The 27,214-nt window shown below is 47.7% G+C and overlaps 1 protein-coding gene across 2 annotated transcripts in view; it reads right to left on the bottom strand.

The window, feature by feature from the left end:
• The window catches only part of SLC12A8 (solute carrier family 12 member 8), a 135,311-nt gene that overhangs the window by 50,161 nt on the left and 57,936 nt on the right, over window positions 1-27,214 (bottom strand). For both annotated transcript variants that reach the window (XR_005581602.2, XM_039477392.2), the window contains exon 6: window positions 3,881-3,994. Coding sequence is in view for 1 of the 2 variants with exons in the window: in XM_039477392.2 (XP_039333326.2) it covers window positions 3,881-3,994 (114 nt within the window). In the remaining variant the exon portion in view is untranslated. The remainder of the gene's footprint in view (window positions 1-3,880; window positions 3,995-27,214) is intronic.

Raw genomic sequence — 27,214 nt, 5'->3', positions numbered from 1 at the left:
AATTTTTTCTCTTTTTTTGAGACAGAGTCTTGCTCTGTCGCCCAGGCTGGAGTGCAGTGGCATGATCTCGGCTCACTGCAACCTCTGCCTTTCTGGTTCAAGCGATTTTCCTGCCTCAGCCTCCTGAGTAGCTGGGGTGACAGGCATGTCCCACGATGCCTGGCTAATTTTTGTATTTTTAGTAGAGATGGGTTTTCACTATGCTGGCCGGGCTGGTCTTGAACTCCCGGGCTCAAGTCATCTGCCTGCCTCGTCCTCCCAAAGTGCTGGGATTGCAGGTGTCAGCCACCGTGCCCGGCCCAGTGTGAATGCATAGGTGGCCCTGGAGAGGAATGTCCCCCATATTTGACAGGAGATTGGTCCTGGAGTTGGGGACAGAAAGAGAGAGAGGCTGTTCACAGGTTCTGAGGGAATGAGGACCTCAGACACCCCCCCCCAACCCCGCCAATCCCTGGAAGACCCGGTAAGACCCGCCAGAAGGAAAGGTTTGGGGCAGACATAGACCCTAAGCATAGGGTTCCCAGTCTTAGCAGATTTCTGGTCTTTGAACGTGGCTCAGAGGCAACACAAACCTGAAAGGCCCTGTGGACAGGACAATGAGTTCTGTTTACAGAGGAGGAATTGCAAAGCCACCCAAACATGCCTGGGTTCCGTATAAAACCCTGAGCCCCTGGAACAGTACACAGCATGGCAGGAGTGGGTGGAGGCATGCTGAATTACTGATGTCACTTTTAAGCCATCATGGGAGAATGAAGGCTTAAAGTCAGAGACGGAATCTTTTTGTTTTATAAAAATGAAAGCAACACACATTTCTGGCAAATCTGGATTTGTGGACCAGGATTTGACCTGTCACTTCCATTTCTCTCTCTTTTTTAAAAAATTTCTTTGTCTTTTTTCTGGGGGGCAGGGGGGGTTCTGTTTCTTTTGTTTATTGACCTGTCACTTCCAAGCCCTAGTTCCAGGCTCGTTTCCATGGCCAGGCCTCAAGAAAAGTCAGGCAGGAGGCTGACGCAGTGATACAAGTGATAGATGAAGGTGGGACCAGAGTTGTCAGGTGGTAGAGAATCTAGCAACTCTTAGGAGGTAAAATTGGCAAGACTTAGAGGGCAATGGAAAGAAAGACGAAGGTCTGATCACTGGCATAAGCAATTGGCTGGGTAGAGCTGCCATTTACTGACACCAGGAGTAGCAGAGGAGGATGAGTTGAGGGGTTGGTGAGATGGGTTTGGTTCAAACTTGTACAGTCTAAGATACCCAAGAGAAGATGTCACACAGGCAACTGAATGTATGATGTGAAGTTTGGAGGAGAAGTTGGGGCTGAAAGTGTAAACTTTGGAGTCATCAGTTTCAAGGGTGGTTATTCAACAATGCGCATGGATGAGACTCCAAGGAAAATAGTTGAGAAAGAGATGCAAGCGCCTAGGAATAGCCTGAAGATCCCCAACACTGCATGGGCAGGCAGAGGGGATGCACCTATAAAGGCAAGTCAGAGAGTAGGAGGGAGCTGAGAAGGCTGCATCGTGGAAGGCAAGAGAAATGCAAGGGGAAGTGGGTTGCTGCTGAGAGGTGAAATAAAGTGAGAAGCTAAAACTGTGCACTGTATTCAGTAACAAGGAAGTCACTAGTGAAAGAGCCATGTCAGGCCGGGCCTGGTGGCTCATGCCTGTAATTCAAGCACTTTGGAGGCCAAGGTGGGTGGATCGCCTGAGGTTGGGAGTTCAAGACCAGCCTGACCAACATGGTGAAACCCTGTCTTAAAAAATAAATTAATTTAATTTAATTTAAAAAAAGAAAACATCCATGTCATTGGAGAGACAGGCTTGCAATTCCCAAAGGAGAGACTGGGAGAGTTGAGCAGGGGATAAAAGAATGGAGATGGGGAGCCAGTTATGTTTGGCTGTGGAGAGGAGAGGGAAAGGCTATTGTTATAAGGAGAAGTGGGACTGAGGAAAGCAACTAAAGATGATTAAAGTTCTTTTTTCTGCATTTTAATAGCTTTGCTGAGGTATAACTAACATACTACATAAGCTGTACCTGTTTAAAGTGTAACAACTTGAAAAGCTTTGATACATGAATATACCCGTAAAACCATCACTATAATCAGGAATACACACACACAAATACACACATATTTATATATTTATATATATACACATATATAAAATTTCTTTTTGAGACAGGGTCTCACTCTGTTACTGAGGCTGGAGTGCAATGGCATGACAAGGCTCACTGCAGCCTTGACCTCCCAGACTCAAGCAGTCCTCCCGCTGCCCGCCCCCACCCCAAGTAGCTAGAACTACAGTTGTACACCACCATGCCCAGCTAACTTTTTTTTTTTTTTTTGAGACAGAGTCTCACTCTGTCACCCAGGCTGGAGTGCAGTGGTGCAATATTGGCCTACTGCAACCTCTGCCTCCCAGGTCCAAGTGATTCTTCTGCCTCAGCCTCCGGAGTAGCTGGGATTACAGGCACACACCACTACACCTTGCTAATTCTTTTGTATTTTTAGTAGAGATGGGGTTTTTGCCATGTTGGCCAGGCTGGTCTCCATCTCCTGACCTCAGGTGATCCACCTGCCTCGGCCTCCCAAAGTGCTGGTATTACAGGTGTGATACACATCGGGTCAGTTATTTCTTTTTATTGCTGAGTGGTTTTCTATTGTGTGGCTACACCATAGTTTGTTTATACACTCACCTGTTGATGAACATTCAAGCTGTTTCTAGTTTGAGACTATTACAATTTAAGCTGCTTTGAACATTAATGTACAAATCTTCATATGAACACATGCCTTTGATCCTCTGCATTAGATAACTAGGTGTAGAATAGCTGGGTGTAATTTTTAAGAAACTGTTAAACATTTTTCCAAAGTCATTGCACCATTTTACATTCCATTCAGCAGTGCACGAGGGTTCCAGTGTCCCCACATCCTTGCTAACACTTGCGTGGACAATCGTCTCAATCTTAGACATTCTAGTAGCCTCTCCTTCTTTTTCTCTCCCTATCCCTTTTGGGGCGGGGACAAGAAGTAAGGAAATGGCCACATGTAGGAGGGCAGAGGGAAAAGGGGAGAGAGAGAGACAAGGCAGATACACTGCAGGCCATCAACACTCTGTTGATCAAGAGTGAAATGCTTTTCTCTCTTCATTAAAAGTCTGTTCCCTGGGGACAAGCCCAGCCACTAGCAAATGTTATTTTTTATGATCATCTGGTCAACATGTTAGCTTATTGCCTTCCAGACCAGAGACCCAAGCATGGGGCAGGATTCCTACAGGGACCTTGGCTTTGGGAGGCTCCTCTACAGTCACTGTAGAGCAGGAACTTGAGGAACAGAGGGTAAAGAGATTCATTCCTCATCCCTGGGACACTGGTTTGGCTCATACCTGATATAGCAAGGAAAGACAAGACACACAACAGCATTTCTCTGCCCTCTGGGAGAAGACGCAGGGGGAGGGAGAAGGGAAGTTTCTAGACCAGGCATGTACTTATTCCACTTGTGAAAAGAGCAGCTTATCCTGCTGAGGACTCCGTCCTGTTCAGCCATATGAGATATGTGTCCCTTCTATGAACAAGAGTGTCAACGTGTAAGGAGTGAGGAGGATTAAGTCGTATTGAGGGCCTTCAGTAAACTCCCTGTTAAAACTATCGATTTTAATGTTTGAGGCCAAGGGTTTGAGACCAGCAACATAGTGAGACCCTGTCTCTACAAACTACATACATACATACATACATAAAATAACACAATTTTAGTCGAAGCTAAGCCCACATCTAAAGTTGGATATACATACCAAGAGCACATGCGGGCCAATTATGCTGCTGAATTTTGGGAACCAAGCACTTACACCTCTAATTTAAAAGTAAAAAACAATGCAGATTACAATACCTGTAGCCGCTGGGAAGAAAACCCCAAAGACAGTGAAAAAAGACTCCCCGGGGCTGTAATCAGGCAGCAAGTTGTTCTGTAGCAGTTCGGGTGAATATCCAATAAAACCATTTTCTGAAATAATGCAATGGAGAGCAACATGAGCTCAATGAGAAGACATAGCACACATTTCCCAAGATTACAGTTGTATTTCATGTATCACTTTAAATATTGGAAAGGTAGGAGCATGTACATGGCACAGAGACAGAGAAGGTCTGAACTGCCTTCCCTCTCACTTCTAGAGTTGACTTTTATGGGAAGTAGAAAAGTTCCTCTTTAAAGTTTCATAATTGTTATAAATAATAGTTTGTTGTAAAGACTTTCTTCAAAGCATTCTTGCTTTTTGTCCTTGTACTTTAACCAAATATCTGTGCTGCACGTGCTCACAGGCATGTCCCAGCTTGCAGCCTATGCCCCTTCCTTATTTGCACTTCCTTTTTGTTCTCCATTGCTTTTTACCTGCTTAGAAAAGTTTTAAGTTATTAGCCAATCAGGTTTTAGTTTAGATTGTGAGGTCTAGCTCCAACCAATGGAGATCAGACACAGCAGTAAGAACAACCCCAAATGTGTAAAGAAAAAATATGTCTGCTTTTCCTTTGTTCATTGTCCTCTCATAGCAAGATGTCTTGCAAAGGTATGCTTCCTGCAGGAAGTAAAAATTGCCTTGCTGAGAGATCCTTTGTCTTAGTGCTAATTTTTCTTTGCAGCACTGAGCATCTGTTTCCAACAATTTTTATGTGCCGATCCCATAGATACAGGTGGATGAAATAACGTGAAAAGAAGCAGTGGTTACCTCTGGGAAGGGGAGCATTTTCATCTTCTGCTTCATAGCCTTTAATATTGCTGAAATGTCTTTCAATGAGCATGTATGGATATGTTTGTTTTCCATTTAAAAATTAATCGATATTTGCAAGTTACTTCCCTACTCAGAAACCTTCCATGAGTCCCTAATAGCTACAGAATCAAGTCCAAACTCCTATCAAAGCCTCCACAACCTGCCAACAGCCACCACTCCCTACTTATCCCTTGCTTTTTCTCCTCCCCAGCAGCCATACTCTGAAGAATGCCACCCACACGCATCCCTGTGCCTTCATTAGGTAGTCTCCTGCCCTTCCAGACTCTTCTCCCACATCTCTAAGCATCGTAGTGGGCCAACTCTTCAAGTTCAGCTCAAATGATGCTCCTTTGGGCTTTATAAGCACTCCCTAATCAGAATCTATTCCTCCTTCCTCACTGCTCCTGGCGCTAGGTCTGGCCACAGTAGGGCTTCCCCCAACTAGATTCCCTGAGGCACGAAATACAGGTCTACAGGTCTCTATCCTCTAGAGCCAAGCTACAATGGTGCACAGTAGGTAGGTTGCAAACATGGGTCACGCTGAAAAGAAACTTTCTCTTAGATCTCTCGGCCTATAAGCACATCTCGCTTCCAGACTTTCAATTTGACTTGTTCACAGACGACTTTATAGCAGGAACATCTCAGATCTCATTTCTTCAAAGCATTTTAAACATTTTTGTACATCAACTTTAACAAAGTTTTTTCAAGTGGTTTCAACCCTGCAGGAACACTGCTTCTTTGTCAAAAGAGGTCACTTTGAACAGCATCTGTGAACATGCTAGTGGGCTATGGAATTTTAAGACACAAGTCAAGTGTTCTTGGTTTCAGGAACACCCAGGATATTCAGCCTCTGCTTTTGAATCTTGTCTCTGAGAAGGAGTTGGTTTGTTTCTATTAACCGTCGTCCAAGAAAAGCCAATCTCTGCTCCTTTTCCCTCAATTCCTGTAGTCCCGTAGGATGGGTATTCAGCCATCACTCCCTTGCCAACCCTAGGGTTTTGGTAACACAATTTCCCACAAGCCTCATCCTCCACCCACTCAAAGTGTAATTACAGCCCAGCTTCCATCCACAAAAGAAGGCTCCTGCTACTCTGATGAGACCAGTGAGGTCGCCCGCGCTTCACACGACTTCCAAGATTCATAACTTCATAAGAAAAATATTTTAAAAAATAATAATAAAATGAAAGCTCAGAGAAGCACAAGGGACCCTTGGGAGTCCAGTTAGGACTTAAATCATTGTCAATTGCTTTATTTTGCCTGGATACAGAATTTTTTCTGGCATATTAAATCCTAAGTACTGTACAAGTTTTCTGAATGGTGTGGCTTCTTCACAGCTGGCCCTCCCCTCATTAACAAAAAGCAATAATAGCTAAGTTAACTTTAGCTTATCCGCTGGCTGACCTCACTGATGAGTCTTAAGGAGGAGAAAACCAGCCCAGCCTGCCTTGGAACTGAGCTCAGCCAAGCTGGACTGACGTGCAGGTCGGAAAGCAGATTTGAGTGGAGGGCTGTGCGTGGCCGGCAGGCCCGCCTCACAGGACACAAAACACTTCATCAGGCGCACTCTTCTTCGAGGGCCCAAGGGCGGCCCTGACACAGGGGAATATTTGATCATTAGGACTGAAGGGCTTTGCCCTGGCCAGCCCAAAGGTTCAGAGGGATTTCAGGCCTAATAGATGAATCACTGGGAAGCCTTTTCTCTGCCTGTCCCCTCAACAAGACCCACAGGCTGAGAGAATGAGTCACTTGGCTCCCTCGTGGGCCTGCCTCAGTTGCCCTCTCTCGCAGGGCAAACGAGAAATGGAACGCTGTCACACTCACGAGTGCACACTCACACTCACGCTAACACTACTGCTGGCCCAGCCTGCTCTGGGCTGGAGCCAAGCCCTGTTCTGAATCTTGTTCAAGGAAATAATCTTAACTTTGCAAAGAACCCCGGACAGAAAAAAAAAAACATGTGTCGATGCTTTGTTTACAATAATGTAAACTCAGGGGAGGGGCCAGGTGCTGTGGCTCATGCCTGTAATCCCAGCACTTTGGGAGGCCGAGGCAGGTGGATCACTTGAGGTCAGGAGTGACCAACCTGGCCAAAAGGTGACACCCCATCTCTACTAAAAATACAAAAATTAGCCAGGTGTGGTGGGGCATGCCTGCAGCCCCAGCTACTCTGGAGGCGGAGGCGAGAGGATTGCTTGAACCTGGGAGGTGGAGGTTGCACCACCCCAGTCAAGGAGCCAAGACTGTACCACTGCAGTCCAGCCTGGGTGTTAGAGCAAGACCCCATCTCAATTTTTAAAAATTTAAAAATAAATTAAAAATTTAAAAATCAGGGGAGGTTCTAAATGTCTAATTACGGGGGACTGAGACATTTTAAATGCTTATAAAGAGTTTTTAGTATGAGAGAAAACTGTCCATGTTATATATGAAATATGTTAATTCAGAAAACTGGATACCATGTATGGCATAAATACAAAAAACATGTATTAATCTATATATGTAAGAAATAGCTTATACATATAGAAGAAAATACACACAAAAATATTAACTGTGGTTCTTTGTATAATGCAATTACAGGCAATTATTTTACCTTCTTTTTTTGTTTGTTTCTACAAAACATCCACATTTAAGTTAATGGGTCAAGCACAGTGGCTCCGTCTGCAATCTCAGCACTTTGGGAGGCTGAGGCAGGAGGATTACTCAAGCCCAGGAATTTGAGACCAGCCTGGGCAACACAGGAAGACCCCCTCTGTAAAACACACACACACTCACACACACATACACCATTAGCCAGGCATGGTAGCGTGTACCTGTAGTCCTAGCTACTCAAGAGGCTGCGGTAGGAGATCACTTGAGCCCCAGAGGGTCAGGCTGCAGTCAGAGGTGACTGTGCTACTGCACTCCAGCTTGGGTGAGAAAATAATCTTTTTAAATGAACATAATCTACTTGCCATAAAAAAATATCTATTAGGAAAACAAACAAAACATCTCACAATTGAAAGCCCACTTTCTCCAGGCAGCTTTTCTATGTATGAATAGCTTTTCTTTCTTTCCATTTATACTCTGTTTCCCAAAGTGACTTGAGTGGCTTATGAGAAAAATATAAACAAGATGGGGAAAATAAAATAAAAATCAAAGAAAGAAAGAAACTGAGCAAGAGAGAGGGTGAGAACACCCCCAGCTGTACCTCCATGACCCACAGTCTGAGGCCTTATTCAGAGAGAAATTTCTAACTGTTTTGACGAAGCCCACTCAGGCAGCCCCACTTGGGACAAGTGGACAAGAAGGAAGCCCCCAAGGCTGGCAGAGTGGACCCTGTCTCATTTCCTCTGTCCCTATCTTCCCAGGCCCTTACGTCTTGCACCTCACCTATCACCACCCCACCTCAGGGTCCCCAGTCCTGAGCCAGTCCCCAAAGAGTCTTGTTCACTGATTCCCATCCTGCCTGCTGGGGCCTGGGTCTCTCTTACACCCTGAACCTGGTGGCCCACCAGACCCGAGGCATGGTTGACTCTCTGTTGGGCTTGTGGAGAGTGGGTACCCAGGGGAGGCACTGGTATCTCTGACTGGCCAGTACTAGCTAGCTGAGCACGGTGTGAGGTCAGCAGGTCACACCCAGGGCTAGGGCTGAGGTCCATGCCACCTGCCATGCCCTCCAACAGTGGCTCTTAACGCCTGACTTGCTGATGCCCAGACCAAAGATTCCTAACTCTTTTAGTTGTGGCCCCATTTGAGAGTCTGATGAAAACCATGGTCCCTGTCCCCACAGACACCACATTTTGCATACCATTTTGGGAGAGGACAGATTTCTGAAGCCTCTCTGGAGGGCATGGACCTTAAGGTTCAAAACTTCTACTGTAGCAGCTACATCTGCACCTGAGACCATCCTGCCAGGAGGCACACAACTTCCCAACCCCTGTCTGCCTCAGAGTGGACAGAAGCCCTGAGAGTGATGTAGCCAATAATGTTTTCCTAGCGCAATCCTTGCCAAGCAATGACCGAGACTGTGTGCCCAGAGATTATGCAGTCACCCCAAGGACACCACAGGGCAACCCCACCTCTGAAAATAATGCTGAGTAACCACTGACTGAGCCCTTCCTATGTGCCAGCCACCGAGCACCAAGACCTTACAATGTCATACGTGATCCTCATGACTAACTGAGGCTCCGGAAGGTGAAGAATCTTGTCTGAGGTTACACAGCCACATCAGCCTGTATTTCCCCCACTGCCTCTCCTTGTGGCAGAAGCCAGGCCTCTCTCTCTAGGGGGTGGGTCCCAGGCCCTGGCACTGCACCCCCTCACAGAGAGATAACTACAGCACAGGCTGCCTTTCAGCCCCCGGAAACATGCCCACAGAGATCACGGCATCTCCCCAGGCCCGTCTGTGTGGGGCAGGCAGGGGTCCTATCCTGTGGAATACCATGTGCCAATGGGCACGTGACTGGCTGGAGCCTACACAGTTGGGAGGACCCTACATCTGTGAGTTCAGGTCTCCATCTACCGCACTGTCCCTCTGTAATTCATCCCAAAGTCACTCCCTAGGGATTTCTTTTTTTTTCCTTTTCTTTTCTCTCCTTCTTCTTTTTTTTTTTTCCTTAAAGAGACAAGGTCTCACTCTATCACCCAGGCTGGAATGCAGTGGCACTGTCAGCTCACTGCAACCTCACACTCCTGGCCTCGAGCAATCCTCCCACCTTGGCCTCCCAAAGCACTGGGATTACGGGTGTAAGCCACCACGTCTGGCCTCCCCAGGGATTTCCAACGCTTGTTTCTTGACCTCAGAAGAGTCTCTTTGCCTCCCTGTTGGGCTTTCGATTTCTCTGCTGGTGAGACCAAGGCTGTGGGTTGGGGTCCTGTCATCTGACATCTTCCAACTGTCAAAGGCCTGGGATGCCTGGGGCCTGCAGCTGCTGCGTGTGAATTTGACCTGAACATCTGTTCCTGCATCCATGGAATAAAAATACTTTGGTTCGGTTTGAGCTGTATGCTTTCAGGAAGAACAAAAACAAGGCGGGGGCGGGGCGGGGGGCGGGGGCAGGGGACGGAGGGGTAAGAGAGAGAGAAAAAAACCACAAGACCCAGGAACGGGCAGAGGGAAAGTCCTTGAAGCTCTGTCCACAGAAAGGCTTGGTCTTTCCACCCGGAATTCGGGTAACTCGGGCTTCTTGTGATGTGGCTCTTCAGGGCCCACCATCTGTTCCCAAGGGGTGCTCGTGGGAGTCTACCCTTCTCCCCTTAGCCAAAGGCAGGCAGCTGGGGTCACCAGTGGGACCAAGAGCTGCTCCAGCAGGGCTGGCTGGGTACCCAGCAGGCGGGCAGGCGGCCCCTGGCCTGGGAAGGTGGCTGCTGGCGGGCTCTGGGTGGCACCTGCGGTGTCCCCAGCCGTCTCCGCCGCTGGGGCTGCTGAAATTAGAAGAGGGAGTGGGGAAGTCATACCCCTCCCTGTGGGCGTCGGAAACCGAGATTTCCAAAAATGATGCTGGGGCTGCGGGCTGCTTTTCCTGGCGGGGGCTTCCGGCGGCACTGGCTTTCTTCTGGGTTCCCCACCCCTGGACCAGCGACCGGCGACCAGCCAGACAGTCCTTTCCTGGGAACGGACAATGGGAGAGGCTGGCGCAACCGAGAATAGCCCGTGCGGAGGAAGGGCTCGGGCCGGAGCGAGGAGGGCGGGGCAGGGAGGGCGCAGGAAGAGCGGCTCTGCGAGGAAAGGGAAAGGAGAGGCCGCTTCTGGGAAGGGCCCCGCGCCGCAACGCCCCAGGGCCGGCGGGGGAGGTGGGAGGCCCCCGGAGACCACGCGAGGCTCCTCGGCCGAGGAAGTGGGTGCGGCGCGCAAGCCGGACCGCACACCGCACACCCGGCCTCGCGCGCCGCCCAGCGCCCCTTCCCACCTGCACCTCGCCGAAGCGGCCTCACGTCAGGGTGTCCGCGGAAAGGGGAGGAAAGGGAGTGTCCACGGGCCCCATCCTGCCGTCTGTCACCCACAAAAGTTCCTTCCCAAGCAGTCCCACCCTCACCGCGACACTCACTCAGACACTGCCCAGACCCAGATGGGCTAAGAGGCACAGAGATGGGCAATTAAACACCGCAGGCCGGCCTGCCTGGGCTGGGGGGTGGGGTTTTTCTTCTGGGAGCTGCAAAGGGGGAAGCAGTTGTAAGTTATCAGGGAGGAGCTCAGTTTTGACTGAGCACGGATATGGGAGAAGTCCCCGGCAGGCTAATCCTTCCTCGCCTGGAGCACAGGGACCTCTTCCAGGCACAAGGACCCTGAAGATCTCTGGGTGGGGGGAGGCACGAACAGTGGCAAACAGGAATCAGGCACTAGGCAAGCCCTTTTCCCTTGGAGCTTTGAAATGCAAATTCTGAGTCAGCGAGACTGGCATGGGCCTTCCTAAGGAGCTCCCCGGTGATCCCACGCTCCTGCCAGGCAGATCTCGCTCTCAATAGCAGGGTACAAGATGATTTTTCAGAACCCTTCTACTTCTGCAGTCTGCCCAGCCAGAAGCCCACTCTCAGGCCTCTCAGGACACTCTGTCCAAATACACACTTGGTTTACAATGGCAGAGGTAAAACCCCAACCCAACTTCCAGTCCCTTCCCCAACTCTGTGGTTGTTGATACAGAATGTGCTCCAGAACCTGAAACAAACTCATTACCACAGTTTGATATGTTAATAAAACCGTGGGAAATAGCAAAGTTCCCTTTTAAAGTTGCCTTTCTTGTTAAAGAATAAGTGTGCTAATAACTTTGTTATGCCCTGTCCTATGTAGCTGTTAGACATGCCATGCTTACAGGCACGTAGTACATCCTATGTCCTTGTAGTTTAACCAAGATATCTGTGCTGGACGTGCTCACAGGCATGTCCCAGCTCTCCATTGCTTTTACCTGTTTAGAAAAGTTTGAAATTGTTAGCAAATCGGGTTTTAGTTAGATTGTGCCATCTGGCTGCAGCCAACGGAGATCAGACGGAGCAGTAAGGACGGCCCCCAAATGTGTAAGGAATAAATTTGTGTGTTTTCCTTTTTTCATTGTACTCTTGTGCCAAGATGGCTAGCGAGAGTGCCCTTCCTGCAGTCCAGGAAGTAAAAATTACATTGCTGAAAGATCCTTTGTAACAGTGCTAATTATTCTTTGCGGCACCAAGCGTGTATTTCCAACAAAACCCTTATTGGCCGATGATAAGAGATTACATGGAAGGGCAGAGAGATGAGGAAACCTTCATGGTCTAATTCATTGGCCTATTTTAACAACTGAGGAAACTCAAGTGTAGAGCTGGAGCCAATTGTTTAAAAGACATGCAAAGTCAAAAGGGGAACACTAACCCTAATTTACAGTTTAGTTTGGAGTCCAGATACTATCAAGTCCCAATCTGTTAGGCTCTCCCATTGAACTGGGTCATAACAATCCTGGTACAACTATCGGTGTTCAATAAAAGTGTTTTGAAATAGAACTGAATTGGGCTGTACTGCATTGGACTGTTTTGAAATTGAACTGAATCAGACTGTGTTGCTTTGTATTGATCATGGCCTGAAGATTTGGAAGAGGAAATAATGATAGGTTTCAGAGAGGCCCCCAAGGAGTTCTGGGCGTAAGTCTGGAGCCTTCCCTGGACCACAGTGTCCTCTGGCTTCAGCCCTATTGACTTTGGTCCTCCAAAGAGAGGGTGGAGAGAGGATGTGCACAGGGTTTCCAGCCCTGACACCCCACCCAGAGAGAAAATACACAGAGGGAGGGCTGGACATTCCAGCAGTGGCCAGAAGGGAAATCTGAAGTGGGGCTGGGCCTGCCCGGAGAGCCAGGGGTGTCCCACCCAGCCCGCCCAGGGAGGAGCAGCCTGGAGCCGCTGCCTGGCCCTGGGGAGGGCCTCCATCCTGCAGGACGACTGGCTGCTGGGAAACAGTGGGAAGAGCCCCCAGGGCGGGGCAACCCAGGGGACGAAGCACCCAGGTTGGGGGATGTCAGGGCAGCCTCCCTGGCCTATTTGGGGAGTGGCTGGGAGGAGGAGTGTCCCCAAACAAGAGCAGCTCCTGTCAATCCCTGCGGTCTAGGAGGGCAGTCCCGACTCTTTCGGAGCTAAGGAGTCCTCATTTGTGAAAGGAAAGATAGGCCTTTTATTCATGAAGAATGGTTTCTAATAACCAAGAAATTGTTCCATCTGCTAACACAGGCTCTATTTTTAAATGCTTAATGAACCTTTTCTCATAATGGCCTTGGGATCCGTAGCTGAGATGAGATCTTTGCCTAGAAAGGCCCATAGCAGAAAGAGCTGTCAAATGCCCAAGAATGTGAAAAGATTCTGACTTGAGGAGACACTAGGTTCTCACCTGGGCCCCAGGAAACAAGAGGCTTCTTGGGGTGAGAACAGTGCTGACCACTTCCGCTGTGCACCATTCCAAGTGCTTTACCGTATGAACTCATTGAAGCCTCGCACCTACCCTATGATGTAGATGGATTTTTTCAGGGAAGGAAACTGAGGCACGGAGAGGCAACTGGCTTTCAAACCTTGTGCTGCCACTGCTGGGCGGTGCTCATCCAAGGCTGCAGGGAGTCTTGGATGAGTGCCAGGGGCTCCAGCTGGTCAGGCTGGGACCCTGCAGACGGGTCCAGAGAGACCCCACTCCAGCCCAGCCCACAGAGCCCCCACCAGCCTGCCATGAAAGGAGCCCTGAGAAAGGAAAATCTGGCCTCCTTATCTCCTGGGGGAAAGGAGTGCACTCTCCCCGCTGCCAGGATAAAGGGGCTGTTTTAATGGGAAGTCTCCACCCTGGCTGTGGGTTCCTCTCAGCCACCCACATATTCCTTCTGGCCATCTCTGCCTCTGGCATCCCGCTTCCCATGCTTAAACTCCTGACCCCCAACAACCCCCAAATAATCCTAACTCAACTCATGGGCCCCTCAAATCAGCTGCCCCTGCACATCTCCAAGCTGGTCAAGAAGTCTGCCTTGCCCCACTCTTGCTTGGCTACCCTCTCCAGGCAGGCAGCTGAGAAGCGGTGGGAGGTCAAGTGGCCCCTGCAGGGAAGGGGCAGTCAGTATCAACACTCAGATATGTTGGCAGAGCCACCCTCCTGCCAAGCACCTTTTTTATTTTATTTTATTTTTTTGAGACAGGGTCTTGCTCCGTCACCTAGTCTGGAGTGCAGTGGCACGATCATGGCTCACTGCAGCCTCCACCTCCCAGAGCTCAAATGATCCTCCCACTTCAGCCTCCCAACTAGCTGGGACTACAGGCTGGTGCCACCAAGGCCAGCTATTTTTAAATACTTTTTGTAGAGACAGGGTCTCACTTTGTTGCCCAGGCTGCTCTCAAACTCCTGAGCTGAAGCAGCCCTCCCATTTCAGCCTCCCAAACTGCTGAGATTACAGGGATGAGCCACTGTGCCTGGCCCAAAATGTCTTATTGTACTGTCCCATTTTCGTCTGTTTTTGGACCACTGTTGACCACGGATGACTGCAACTGCAGAAAGTGAACCCGTAGCTAAGAAGAACCACTACATGTGAAATATCTAGAAGGGGCCAATTCAGAGCGGCAGAAGGAACTATAAAACAGAGGTTACTGGGGGCAGAGTTTCTGTTTGGGGTGATGACAAAGCCTTGGAAGTAAATGGTTAGGACAGTTGCACAACAGTGTGTATGTAATTAACGCCACCAATTGTACTGTGAAAATGGTTAAAATGGCTACGGATATTTTACTACAATAAAAAAAATAACACAAGCCACTTCTTTCCACAGCACCCTCCCCAGCGATCCTCTGAGATCGCACCCTGCATCCTTGCTTAAGGTCTGGGCTCCTCCCTGCCGTACAGATGTGGGAATAGAAGATAAAGAGGGCTTCCTAGCCAAGGCTGGTGGAAGGTGAGGACAGAGCCACAGGCCCTGCCTACTAGCTGTGGCCTCCCTCCAACTCTTCCTACCACAGAGAGCTGCTTCCTCCAGGAGAAGCAAGGTGGGGAAGCTGCCCCAGCAAGCCATTTGATCACCAGTCACCAACGTAGGCAGAAATCCCTGTGTGCTCAGGGTTTAAGTGGAAAGCACCACTGTGCTCAGGAGCTTGCTGAATCCATGGAGTTTTACTCAGGGGCGAGGCGTGTGAGAATTTGCCGCAAAGCTGTCAAGAAACACAAACTACAGCGTCTCCATATCAAGCATGCCCAACTCCCGAGGCAGACTCCAGCCCTACTGTCAGCACATGTTCTCATTTGCAAAACTTTCCTGGTCACTGGGACCCAAGGCCTGGGAGTCGCATTTCATCTGCGGTCCCATTAAATGAGAGCTGGCCTTGAATGAGTGTGCGGTTAACCCAGGCTGCCCTGGACAAGTGCCGTATCACCTGACCTTGCTGCTTCATGCTGTACCCCGCTTCCCTCTAGGGGGCTGGCAGGGGCGCTCTGCTCTCAATCTTCTGACTCTGAGAGGAGGAAACCAGAAGTGGCCCCTGCATGTGCCTCTGTGTGTTCCTTTGTAAGCCATTGTGTGCCTTTTCTGCAGGCGCTCATGGAGAGTGAGCTGTGTCTGTCACATCTCCCCATCAGATTAGGAATCCTCAAGGTTAGGGACCAGTTCCCTCCTCCCTGTGGATCCCCTTCTCATTCCCAGGTGGCCACAGTCACGGGGTGCTGGATGGGTCCAGTGGCCATACATCCTGTCTGCACAGCCTGGGAAGTGTTTTGATGACTGATCAACCCAGAGGGCATGGAGGGGCGAGCAAGAGGAGGAGTCATGTTCTTGGCTGAACGTGACTGAGGTGCCCCAGGAAACTCCCTTGCTATGCAAAGTATGGTCCCCAACCTGCAGCACTGGAAACTTCATCTTAACAAGATCCCCAGATCCTGAAGCACTGTCTTAGAGTATAACCCAGGGCCTCCAGGGACCTATTCTTCCAGGACAAGCAATTATAATAATGATTTATTGAGCACCTACTTTGTGCCAGGCATGACACCAGGCCTCTTACAAACATCATCTTATTTTATGCTTTGGCAACCCAGCAAGCCAGGCATTATTAACTGCTTTTCAGACACAAAGAGAGCAGGTCAGAGAGGTTACCTAACTTGACCAAATTCATGCAGCAAGTGATAGCCGAACTGGAACTTGAACCCAGAGGTCTGACTCCAAAGCCATGTCTCTGACAACTGCAGTATATGTAATGCAATCTTACACATCAGGTCAACGGTGACAGCCACTTGCCAACTCTCTATGGGGTCCAGAGATTTAAAGGCAAATGCAATCCCCAGGGAGATGTCTAGAGGCTGCGCCATTGCTAAGTGCTAGCCTGGGGTATGGGTACCTATGTGCTGGAGTTAGGTCAACCCTATGGTAGAGGTCTCTACAGTTCAAAACACAACCCCAAAGATGAAGGTTCAGGCCTCACTCCCCAGGGAGCAGGAAGGTCCAGGGTAAGAGGGACATGAAAGTTGGATGGTGAGCAGGCCTGGAAGCTCTAGCACTGGCCTTGTCTGGGACACGGAGTAAGGGTACAGGGGAGAAGAGCAAGGGGGTCTCACATGGGTCCTTTGTACATAATTTAACTTTCGAATTTGCAATTTGGGGCATCATCTCCTGCCAGCCTCAGGAGGTGGTGCTCTCCTGCCAGCTCCACCTCTGGGTCAACTCTCACCCCCTACCCTAGGCCAGCACTCACAGGCTCCTCGTCCACTCTCAGCCCAGGACTGCCTACCTTGTTCTCTGGGTCTGCAGCTGGCCACCTTGCTCCCCACCCAAATGTGAGTGACTTGAGGGCACATCTGCCACTTTGTGTCTCATACAGACCCACCATCCTGCCTCCCACCCCAGGAGATGCCCCCAAAATGGTGAAGCCGGAAGTGCCTCCAGGGGCCCATGTGGAATCTTCGAATTCCCCACAGCCAGGAGACACCTGCCACGTGCAGTGAGAGGAACACAAACAAGCAGTGGGGACACAGGTGGGATGTATCAGCCCACCCCTCAGCGGTCACCCTCCGCTTCCTCGGAACTCGGAGCTGCTCAGGGCTGAGGTGGGCGAGGCTCACAAGTATGGAAGGGCCCTCCCCAGCTGGTGATTTCATATACCAGGCATCCATCCCTGGAACGCCCAGCCAGCAGGGAGCCGGGCCAGCCCATCCCTCCTGCTCAGAGTCACAGAAGGGGAGCAGACTCAGGGGTCGAAGCTGGGCAGCACTCGCTCACACTTCCTTCTGCAACCTCGACCAGGTCCCATGGCTTCCTCAGCCCACAGCTCCTTTCTCTGGTGTCAAAGCCAAAGCCAGCAAAAGAGAATAATCCAATAGAGACAGCTGGGTTGTGGGATCAGGGTGGAGGCTTGGAGTCAGGGGTCTGGGATTCTGGTCAGTCATTTTCTCTTCATCGGAATCAATCTCAGAACAAGAGGGAGGCCTAAGGCATGCCTGCTGTTGGCCAGGGGTGATGGGGACCACAGTCCACAGAAAGCCTTCTAACAAGGACTGGATCCAAATAGTCAGGGAACAAGATGCCTTAAGCATTAGTTTCTGACCTAACCAGAGAAATACTAAACGTGCCACTCATATAACTTTACAAACAAGAACCATTAACATAAAATAGGTGGAATATTGAAAATATTCAACAGGTGGAACAAGTCGAAGAACGTGCTTTGCTTCCTACTCAGGCCAGGAAGGGAGCGAAAGAGAAGGCATGGAAGACAAGGACGGATGGGGAGATGGCCAAGTGAGGGCAGAGGGGAAAAAGAGAGACAAAAGGATTGGGGAGGAAAGACAGCGACAGACGAGCATAAAGGATGAAAGGATGAGGCAGGAAGAGAAGAGGAGGCAGAGCAGGTGGATTTTGACGATTAGTCAGGCTTGGTCTGCAGCAGCTCGGAAATCCTTACCGGGACGTGAGCCTTTGTTTATAAGTCTTCACTCTTCTAACCCTTAAAAATGCCTCTGTTCTAATCCTGAATCTCTCCCCCTTCAAGTCAAGGATGCCTTTGAGAATCTGGCAGTAGTTCTGGACCCAGTCCTTGAAAAAGAGACTTATTTAATACAGTTTTGCATGCAACTTCAGAGGCTCAAGGACTCAGTGTTAAAAATACTAATCTAGAAGCTCCATTTTGATTGGGAGGCCCATCATGGCCAAAGCAAAAACACTTCAACTGCCAGATGAAATTAAAATGAGGGTGGGATGTGTAGAATTTCATGTGTATTCGAGTCATCACATCGAGCTTTAATTGTGCCATTGGATTCATTGACAGGATTTGGGGACGTGAGCACCGTTCTCTGGTTACTACTCCAACAGTGGTATTGGAAGCAAGGCTGGTTCCTCCAAGGGTCCCATTGTGTATGTGGATGGTTATTATGCAGTAAAAGGCCTTTGACCCAGGTAACAATGTGTGAGTCAAATTAACCCTTTACAGATCTCTAGGATTCATAAATCCCATATATGTAGTAGTTTCCAAATCTGAATGTACATAGGAATTACCAGTATGCTTATTTAGAATGTAGACTACTAGTCCAAAACTTGAGAATATGGATCAGGCTGTTTTTCTAACGAGTTTCTAGATAATTCTGATACAGGAAATTCCCAAATCAAACGCTGAGACACACTGTTCTAGAGAAAATTGCAAGCCTGAGAGGCAGAGCTTCTGGTCCTGCAGGTCAGCTGATACTCTACTCCTTGCAGTGCGATTCTTGTACACTAGGGGGCAGGACTGAGCACACAGACAAGGGCATGGCAAGACCAGGTTTGGACTACTGCATCAAAAAGGCTACCTTTACAGGGGAAAGCAGAATGAGACGTGCAGGACAGGAAAGGTATAGTGCCAGGTGAAACTTCCCGAGGGCCTGGAAGACAGCCAGATCTGACTTAAAAATCATGATAAAAACCTATCTGGAGCAGCCGGGCGCGGTGGCTCAAGCCTGTAATCCCAGCACTTTGGGAGGCCGAGGCAGGTGGATCACAAGGGTCAAGAGATCGAGACCACCCTGGTCAACATGGTGAAACCCCGTCTCTACTAAAAATATAAAAAAATTAGCTGGGCATGGTGGCACGTGCCTGTAATCCCAGCTACTCAGGAGGCTGAGGCAGGAGAATTGCCTGAACTCAGGAGGCGGAGGTTGCGGTGAGCCGAGATCCCGCCATTGCACTCCAGCCTGGGTAACAAGAGCGAAACTCCGTCTCAAAAAAAAAAAACATATCTGGAGCACTTCTTACAATCAAGACTCCCAGGCTTCGGGCTATTAGGAAACATACACGCACACACCAAGTGTCCTCAAGGATTCTGATGCATACACAAGTATCACGACCTGTTTGTTTATGGCACTTCAGGCCCAAGGGAATTTTAATCATAATACCAGACCATTATTATAAAGACGCTTCAAAAAACGAAAGTGCCCTTAAAAAAAAAGCGAAAAGCAGTGAACATTACCAGGGTTATCTTCTTTTCTCTTCCTCTTCCTCCTTATATACATACAGTTTTGCATATGACTTCAGGGGCTCAAGGACTCTGTGTTTAAAATATTTATTCTAGAATGTACCATGTTCATTACTCATGCCATGATCACTCTGGCATGTGTTAAGTTTAAAATGGTGCTCATTCGGTCATTACAGATTTACCGTTTGAATTTGTTATTTTATTTACTTAAGAATGGTTTTCATTTTTAGCAATCAGGATTCTAAAGTATCACACCTTAAAAAATATCTAGTACTTTGTTTTCTTCCTTCTCCTCTCTTTTTCATTGAGGAGACTAATTGGAGAAGGTGGGCCACACTGGAATCCCCTGACGGAATGGTTCCAGATGGTGAAGTCACTGGCCTCTTGGCCCAACCGTTCCTCCCTTTTCCCTGGAGTGCTGTACAAATATTATCATTTTCTGGCTGTGCAGTGACATGAAAATGGTTGAGAGGCTCTAGGTCAGGTGTAAAAGAAACTCGTGGAAAGGGAAGAACAGCCCCATCCAAAAGAAATCGTGGAGATACTTTCTGATTCTCTGCAAGGTACAGAATCCCAAGTCAGACTCCAGGCCAGCGTGGACTGGTTTGGGCTCATCCTGGTGTCCAATCCATACTGGTTTTGGCATCTGATTTGGGATTGTGGGTGGGTCTCAAGAGAAATGCTGAAGGGGCAGCCCTGCTTAGCAGAGTGGTGGTGACAGGGAAACCCAGCCACAGATTGCAGATCCTCTGCCCTGAGTGGATGGCCACCACAATAAGACTGTCTTACATTGATTTAGAGTCTTCCTTTGCCAAGGCAATTTATTTATAGTAGTTCCTCATTTTGAGCATAACTTTTTAAAAACATTTTGATTTTCTGAAATTTGGATGTCTTACAAGCAGCAGGAAGACTTAATGTAATGGTATTTTCCACCTGAAAATTTGGTGTGACTTAAAATTGATGGTGACTTGGAATTGAGGAAATATATTTCATTACCTCATTTAATCTCTAAATAATCAGTGAGGCAGATATTATTCTCTGTTTTCTAGAGGAGGAAACTGATGCTTAGGTGATTTCACCAAGGTCAAGGATTGAGGAAGAGGCAGAGCCAGGACTAAAATCCAGGTTCCAGTATTTCTTCCCTGATAATGTATGAGCAGATTTCCTAGGACTGTGTCCATCCCTCTGCCTCACTGGATGCTGATCCACTATGGTGTGTTTCCCAGTCAGTCACTCAGCACGGTGCTACAGAGAGCCAACCATGTGCCCATTACTTTCCAAGATGCTGGGATAAAATGGCAGTCAGATGGGATTTCTGTGCTTGAGGTTCTTACAGCCTGGAAAACAACGACCTCTGCATTTGCCACTCAGCACTGGGTGCCCTCAACATCCAAGGTAGGGGGATTTTCTATAGCTGCCTATCAGACTCTCTCAGCTACCGTCAGTGCTGCTTTCTGCAATTTCTGATGCCTTGTTTTGTTACTTTCAGAGACACCAAAGGATGGTCCCAATTGAAGGACTCTTCTCAACAGCATGTTCTTGTGCTTCATTCAGGGCACATCTCCCACACTGGGAAGAACAGGACAAAAACAAGGAGTTGAGCAAGTGTCGCACAAAGGTCTGTCCCGGGCTGGGCAGCCCGCCGGCTTCTAAGAGATAATGAAATTTATGTGTCTGTGTGTGTGTGTGTGTATATATATATACATATATATATATGTGTGTGTGTGTGTGTGTGTATGTATTTTTTTTTTCTGAGACGAAGTCTCACTGTCTCATCCAGGCCAGAGTGCAGCAGTGATGTGATCTCTGCTCACTGCAATCTCCGCCTCCCAGGTTTGAGCGATTCTCCTGCCTCAGCCTCCCGAATAGCTGGGATTACTGGTGTGCACCACCGCACTCAGCTAATTTTTGTGTTCTTAGTAGAGACTGGGTTTCACCATGTTGGCCAGGCTGGTGTTGAACTCCTGACCTCAGGTGTTCTGCCCATCTTGGCCTCCATGCAGGCAGAAGCCACCGTGCCTGGCCAGATGATGAATTTTAAAGTCACGATTTACTATGAAGAAACTGAACACCCACAGATATTAGGGTGTTGGCCCAGGATCCCACAGACAGTGGTAGAGAGGAGGCTGACTTCAAGCCTCCCAGTGTAAACTACTTTAACTACCGTCCCCTTTCACCTCACTAGTTAGTAACTTCACAAAATGCATTTTAAATGCCATGCCCTCATGGGACTTATGTGTCCTGCTTGTTCTCTAATTCAGTCAGTGAAAAGCAGGTGAAGAGCAGGTGCCCAGCAGCTGGAAACAGTGTGAGCTCGATGGTTAAGGACATGGACCCTGAGGTCAGAAGCCAGGGCGCAAATTCTGGCTCCATTGCTTACCAGCTGGATAACTGCCAGGTAAGATGACCTCTCTGAACCTCATTTATCTCATCTTTATCACACTGACAGTAATAGCACAGGGACCCCAGGGTATTGTTACGATATAACAAGATGTATAATGCTTAGTGCAGCACCTGGTACATAGAGAATGCTCAATAAACATTAGCTATTACACTATTCCCCTCCCTTATCCATCAGGGGATATCCCACAACCCCCAGGGGATGCCTGAAACCATGGATAGTACCTAACCCTATATACACCATGTTTTTTCCTATATATACATATCTATGATAAAGTTTAATTTATTTTTACTTATTTTATTTTGAGGCGGAGTTTAGCTCTTGTTGCCTGGGCTGGAGTGCCACAGCACAATCTCGGCTCACTGCAACCTCCACCTCCTGGGTTTAAGTTATTCCCCTGCCTCAACCTCCCAAGTAGCTGGGATTACAGGCTTGAGCAACCATACCCGGCTAATTTTGTATTTGGAGTAGAGACAGGGTTTCTCCATGTTGGTCAGGCTGGTCTCTATCTCTCGACCTCAGGTAATCTGCCCACCTTGGCTTCCCAAAGCACTGGGATTACAGGTGTGAGCCATCGTGCTTGGCCAAAGTTTAATTTATAAATCAGGCACAGTAACATATCAACCACAATAATTAATAATAAAATAGAACAACTCTAACAATATACTATAATAAAAGTTATGTGGACGTGTCTCTCTCAAAATAGCTTGCCATGCTGTATTCACCCTTCTTCTTGTGATGACGGAAGACGATAAAATGCCTACACGGCGAGATCAAGTGAGGCGGATGACGCAGGCACTGTGACATAGCACTTGGGTACTGTTGGCCTGGAGCTCAAGCCCTTCGCTACTTGACAGTTGATCTGATAACCAAGCCGGGCACTGAGCAACTGCCGGCGGGTAGTGTGTACAGTGTGGCTACACGGGACGAAGGGAGCTTCACATCCAGGGCGAGACGGCACAAGATTTCATCATGCTACTCAGAATGGCAGTCCATTTAGAACTTACGAACTGTTTGTTTCTGGAATTTTCCATTTCATGTTTTCAGACTGCGGTTGACCACGGGTAATGGAAACCACGGAAAGCAAAACCGTGGGTTGGGGGCTACTCTGCTGCTTTCCTTCCTCACCACACCACCTTCAGATCTTACATTCAAGAAATGTGCAGCAATGTGAACTGACCCAGAACTTTTTTCTCATCTTAATAAATTATTCCACTTTACTTTCTTCTCTGCTTACAAGCAGAAATATACTCAGTGTTTCAAAAAGTATTAATTTTATCCTTTTTATCTTTCTAAAGAATGTGTGGTAAGGGCCCTGTGAGATTCTGATACAGGAATAGATGTAGACATCTGACATAAAAATCCGACGGCCTATCAGAAGTAAGTTTGACACATGTTCTCACTTACAGGCGGGTGTTGAACAATGAGAACATGGGGGCACAGGGAGGGGAACATCACACGCTGGGGTAGGTTGTGGGGTGGAGAGCTAGAGGAGGGACAGCGCAGGGCAGGGAGTCTAGGGAGGGAAAGCACTGGGAGAAATGTCTGCTGTAGGCAACAGGGGGACGGAGACTGCAAACCATCATGGCGTGTGTGTGTGTACCTAATCCCTGTGGGATGTGCACATGTGCCCCAGAGCTTAAAGTACAATTAAAAAAAAAAAAAAAAAAGAAATAACTTTGAAAGGACTAAGCTGGGTAGCAGTTGATGAACCACTTTTCTTAATCTTTATTGCTTACTCTCGCAAAAAAAAAGTTTCGTAACTCTAATTATTTTTAATTTTTCAGAAAAGTGGCACATATTCTCAGAGAAGCAAGGGGAATTTCCCTTCACATCCCTAGACCGTATGCTCAGGGTGAAAGAGACTGTTGTTTGGGCCACAGACTTGAGAGCCAGACGTGATTTTCACATGCAAATGGTGGCCACATACAGAGATAATCCAGGCCCCGGGCCAGGCCGAGACCCCAGCCGGCTGCCTCGTCATGCTCTCTTGGGACATGTGGCTGAGCTGCAGCTCTGTGATGAGGGAGTCTGCCATTCAATGGGAGAGGCCATGTGTGGAAAAAGACTAAAAATACAAAAGATGCTGGAAACCATGCAAATGAATTTAGTTCAGAGTGAGAAGGCATTCGTCACTGAATCATGGAGGGGGCTGGCCAAGATTTACCAGCGGCAGTGAAGTGTTTGAGTTCACGTGCCAGACATGGTGCTGGCTGCTTTCTCTCCAGTATCTCAGGGCCAGGCCATCAGTGCCTGGGATCATGCATGGGTCTACGTGTGGACCCACTCACACGGCCGGTGGTTCAGGTAAGGGAAATACTTACGGCAGGATCTTGGACCTTTTTAAATTTTTTCATCATTATTTTGGATTGTAAACTAATGGGACAAAAAAATCAACCAATGTTTTCATTGATTAAAATAAATTTTGTTTGAGTTTAACAAGTGTGTGTACATTTCCGATGGGGGTGGTGGACAAAAGACGAGATGCGAGGTGGGGTAAGAAGGGCGGTAATGGAAACACTTAAGAGGCATGTACAAACAAGTCAAGAGAATGAGATCACAAAACTGTCTCTCAAGTTGCATCTGGTCTTCATTGCTGCCCCAGCACGACTGCATCGGTCCAGACTGTGTCTTCTCTAGACTGGACAATTGCAACTGCCTCTGAAGGTCCCCTGCCTCAGTCCCTCCCCGTTTGTGCCCACCCTGACCCCAAGCAGGGCTCCAGAGAGCAAATCTGATTCAACCCCTTCCCCGCTTCGAAGAAAAGCCTATTGACCTTTTACTCAGCTTTTATGATTTCTGTATCTTTAAAACTCATGTTGAATTTTAAAGTTATTCCTGGTTATTTTGTTTGTTTGTTTGCTTTTCTAACGAGAAAGACTAAGAGAATTCTCAAGATATGTCATCAAGCCTCTGTTTACAGTACATTCCATCTGGGACTTCTGAATGTTGCTACATTAGTTTTAACTTGAAAAATATTATATACTATGTGAGCTCAATTACGTTGTAAAAGGAAAAAGGATGGAAAAAAGGCTATACAGAAATAGCTCTTAGACATCATATTTTAAAATTAAACATGTATTATTCTTAATAAAACTAAGTTAAAATTATAATTTAGTAGGTACTATCTACTCACACATATGAATAGAAATAAGCAAGGCAAGAATACAGGAAGGAAATATACTAATTAGAAATACAGACGCCCCTTGACCTTCAATGGAGCCATGTCCTGATAAACTGTAAGTGAAAAATAACGGCTGTGATCTGAACAGAGACAAGCTACTATTCTGCTTTTCACCAAGGCCTGTGATACAAGCCGATCCTGGAAGCCCTAGAAGCTTCCAGGCTGAGAGTTCCCTCAGCCTTCCTCTGCCTCCTCACTTTGAAGCACCGTCACCTCAGGGAACTAGGAAGGACTCTCTCTTGAACCTGAAAAGGCCTTGTACGCTTTTGGTCCTCTCTCCCTGCACCCTGCCCCAGCACACTCAGCTCCAGCACACCTCCCTTCCTGCACTTTCTGAATTCTTCCACATGTGCTGAGTCCTCACATATGCTGTTCCCATTCTTGGGATCACCATCCCCAGTTTTCTACCAAGCGAACCCTTGTGTGACCTCGCAGGTACACTCACATCACTCTCTCCTTGACGACCTCTCTGAAACCCCAAGGTCAAGCGTCTTCCACTCTCCTCCGCCTGCAACTTGCATATTTTCCTTTAAAAGACTGAACTAGGAAATGGTGATGATTTGGTTAGGGGAGAGACTGTGCCTTCTTCTTGTGTGTATCCTAAATTTCTAGCTTTGGGTCTGCACACTGGAGGACTCAGGAAAAGTTTTTCAGTGAACTGATTAGAGTGGAGGAGAGAGGGAAGTCAAGGTGGGGAGGAGACAGAGAAATACAGAGATAAAGAGACAAACTGGCCAAGGAAGGACGGCAGAAATGAAGGAGTCAGGGACTGAATGACAGCAAGACACAACTGTACGACGCACTGTGGAAAAATCTTTTCAGGAATAAATACATTTTCCCACTTCAATCTAAGGTTTCATTTCTAAGTGCAGCTAGTGCTCAACTTACGACCACAGTCGGGACCGCAGAACGGTCGTAACACGATTTGGTCGTAAGTTGAGTAGGCTATATGCACAGTTGAAATGGTGCACGCGGAGATGGTCGTGCTGCCAGAAGCTGGTCCGCACTGTCCTACGCCCAGCTGGGCAACGTTTGCGCTGCCAGACGCGGAGCAGTTGTGGCTAGCGATTGTGGTCGTAAAGTCGAATGGTCGTACGTTGCATAGGTTGTAAGTCAATCAATACCTGTGGACCATTTCTCTGCTTATATTTGTTCCTAGTAAACCCTGATGTCAAATTAGCTTTTCTTTTCTTTTTTGAGACAGAGTCTCGATTTGTCACCCAGGCTGGAGTGATCTTGGCTCCCTACAGCCCTTGCCTCCCAAGTTCTTCTCCTGCCTCAGCCTCCCAAGTAGTTGGGATTAGAGGCACAAGCCACCACGCCCAGCTAATTTTTATATTTTTAGTAGAGACAGGGCTTCACCGTGTTGGCCAGGCTGGTCTTGAACTCCTGACCTCAAGTGATCCACCCGCCTCAGCCTCCCAAAATGTTGGGATTACAGGCATGAGCCACTGCACCCGGCCCCTCAGTGGGCTTTTCTAATTACAAGTGTATCCAACTATTATAAGATCTTCTTTAGAAAACTTAAGCTTTTTCTTTAGATACTGTTCCCACATATTTCAAGCATGAAATCACTATTTTCCCTGGAGCGATACCTAAAACTTGCTTCTCTGCTGTATGCAAATCCTCAAAAGTCAGAGAAGAAAGCTCTTACAGTCACTTTGGAAGGGTGTCACCATGCAAATTCAGTTTTTGACTGCTGTAATTATCAACCCAGAAGGTAACACCTACTGAAAGTAACGAGCAGTCTCAAATATTTATTATGACACTAAGTCAGAAATCATATTGCTGCAATCCACCAAGAGAAAATACCTTTTTCATATCTCTTCCATGATATCATCCCAAATGACTTCAAAAAGACAGAAATCCGTTTAGAAAGCACTATTCAGATTTCCACAAATGGTCCCTAGAATCAGGGATAGAATCCACAGTGATCACAGTCCTAAATCTAGGACTGTAAAGTTTACCAGGGCAAGAGAGACAATGATCTCTCACAAAAAGGTACACTAATACGCCTTTCTAGATGAAAAATGATACTTTTTGGAATGGAAATAATAAAATTCTCTAATTAAAAAAATGTTTAAGTATGGTTAGTTTGTCATTGAAAAATGTGAATACCAGACTTAGTTAAGATGGTGGACTGAATACATGTAACTAATTTTATTTCCTCCTCATATCCCACCAATATACATCAAAGAACTTTTTTTTAGAGGTGGGGTCTCACTATGCTGCCCAGGCTAGTCTCAAATTCCTGGACTCAAGTGATCCTCTCACCTTGGTCTCCCAAAGTGCTGGGATTAGAGGCGAGCCACGCACCCATCAAAGAAATTTTTAAAAGGATATAAATCCATAAGAATGGGGAAAACAGGAGAACACAGCAATAAAATTTTAGAAGTTAAAAAGTAGATGGTCCAGTGGTGCAGATATCAGACCCAAGAAAAGGGAACGTCGAGTCAGCAGAGGGAAAATCTGAGAACCAATCTGATTTAGCCCTCCAAA

The sequence above is a fragment of the Saimiri boliviensis genome, chromosome 8 (genome assembly GCF_048565385.1).
Source record: "Saimiri boliviensis isolate mSaiBol1 chromosome 8, mSaiBol1.pri, whole genome shotgun sequence".
NCBI lineage: Eukaryota > Metazoa > Chordata > Mammalia > Primates > Cebidae > Saimiri > Saimiri boliviensis.
This window is presented reverse-complemented; position numbering and strand designations above follow the sequence as displayed.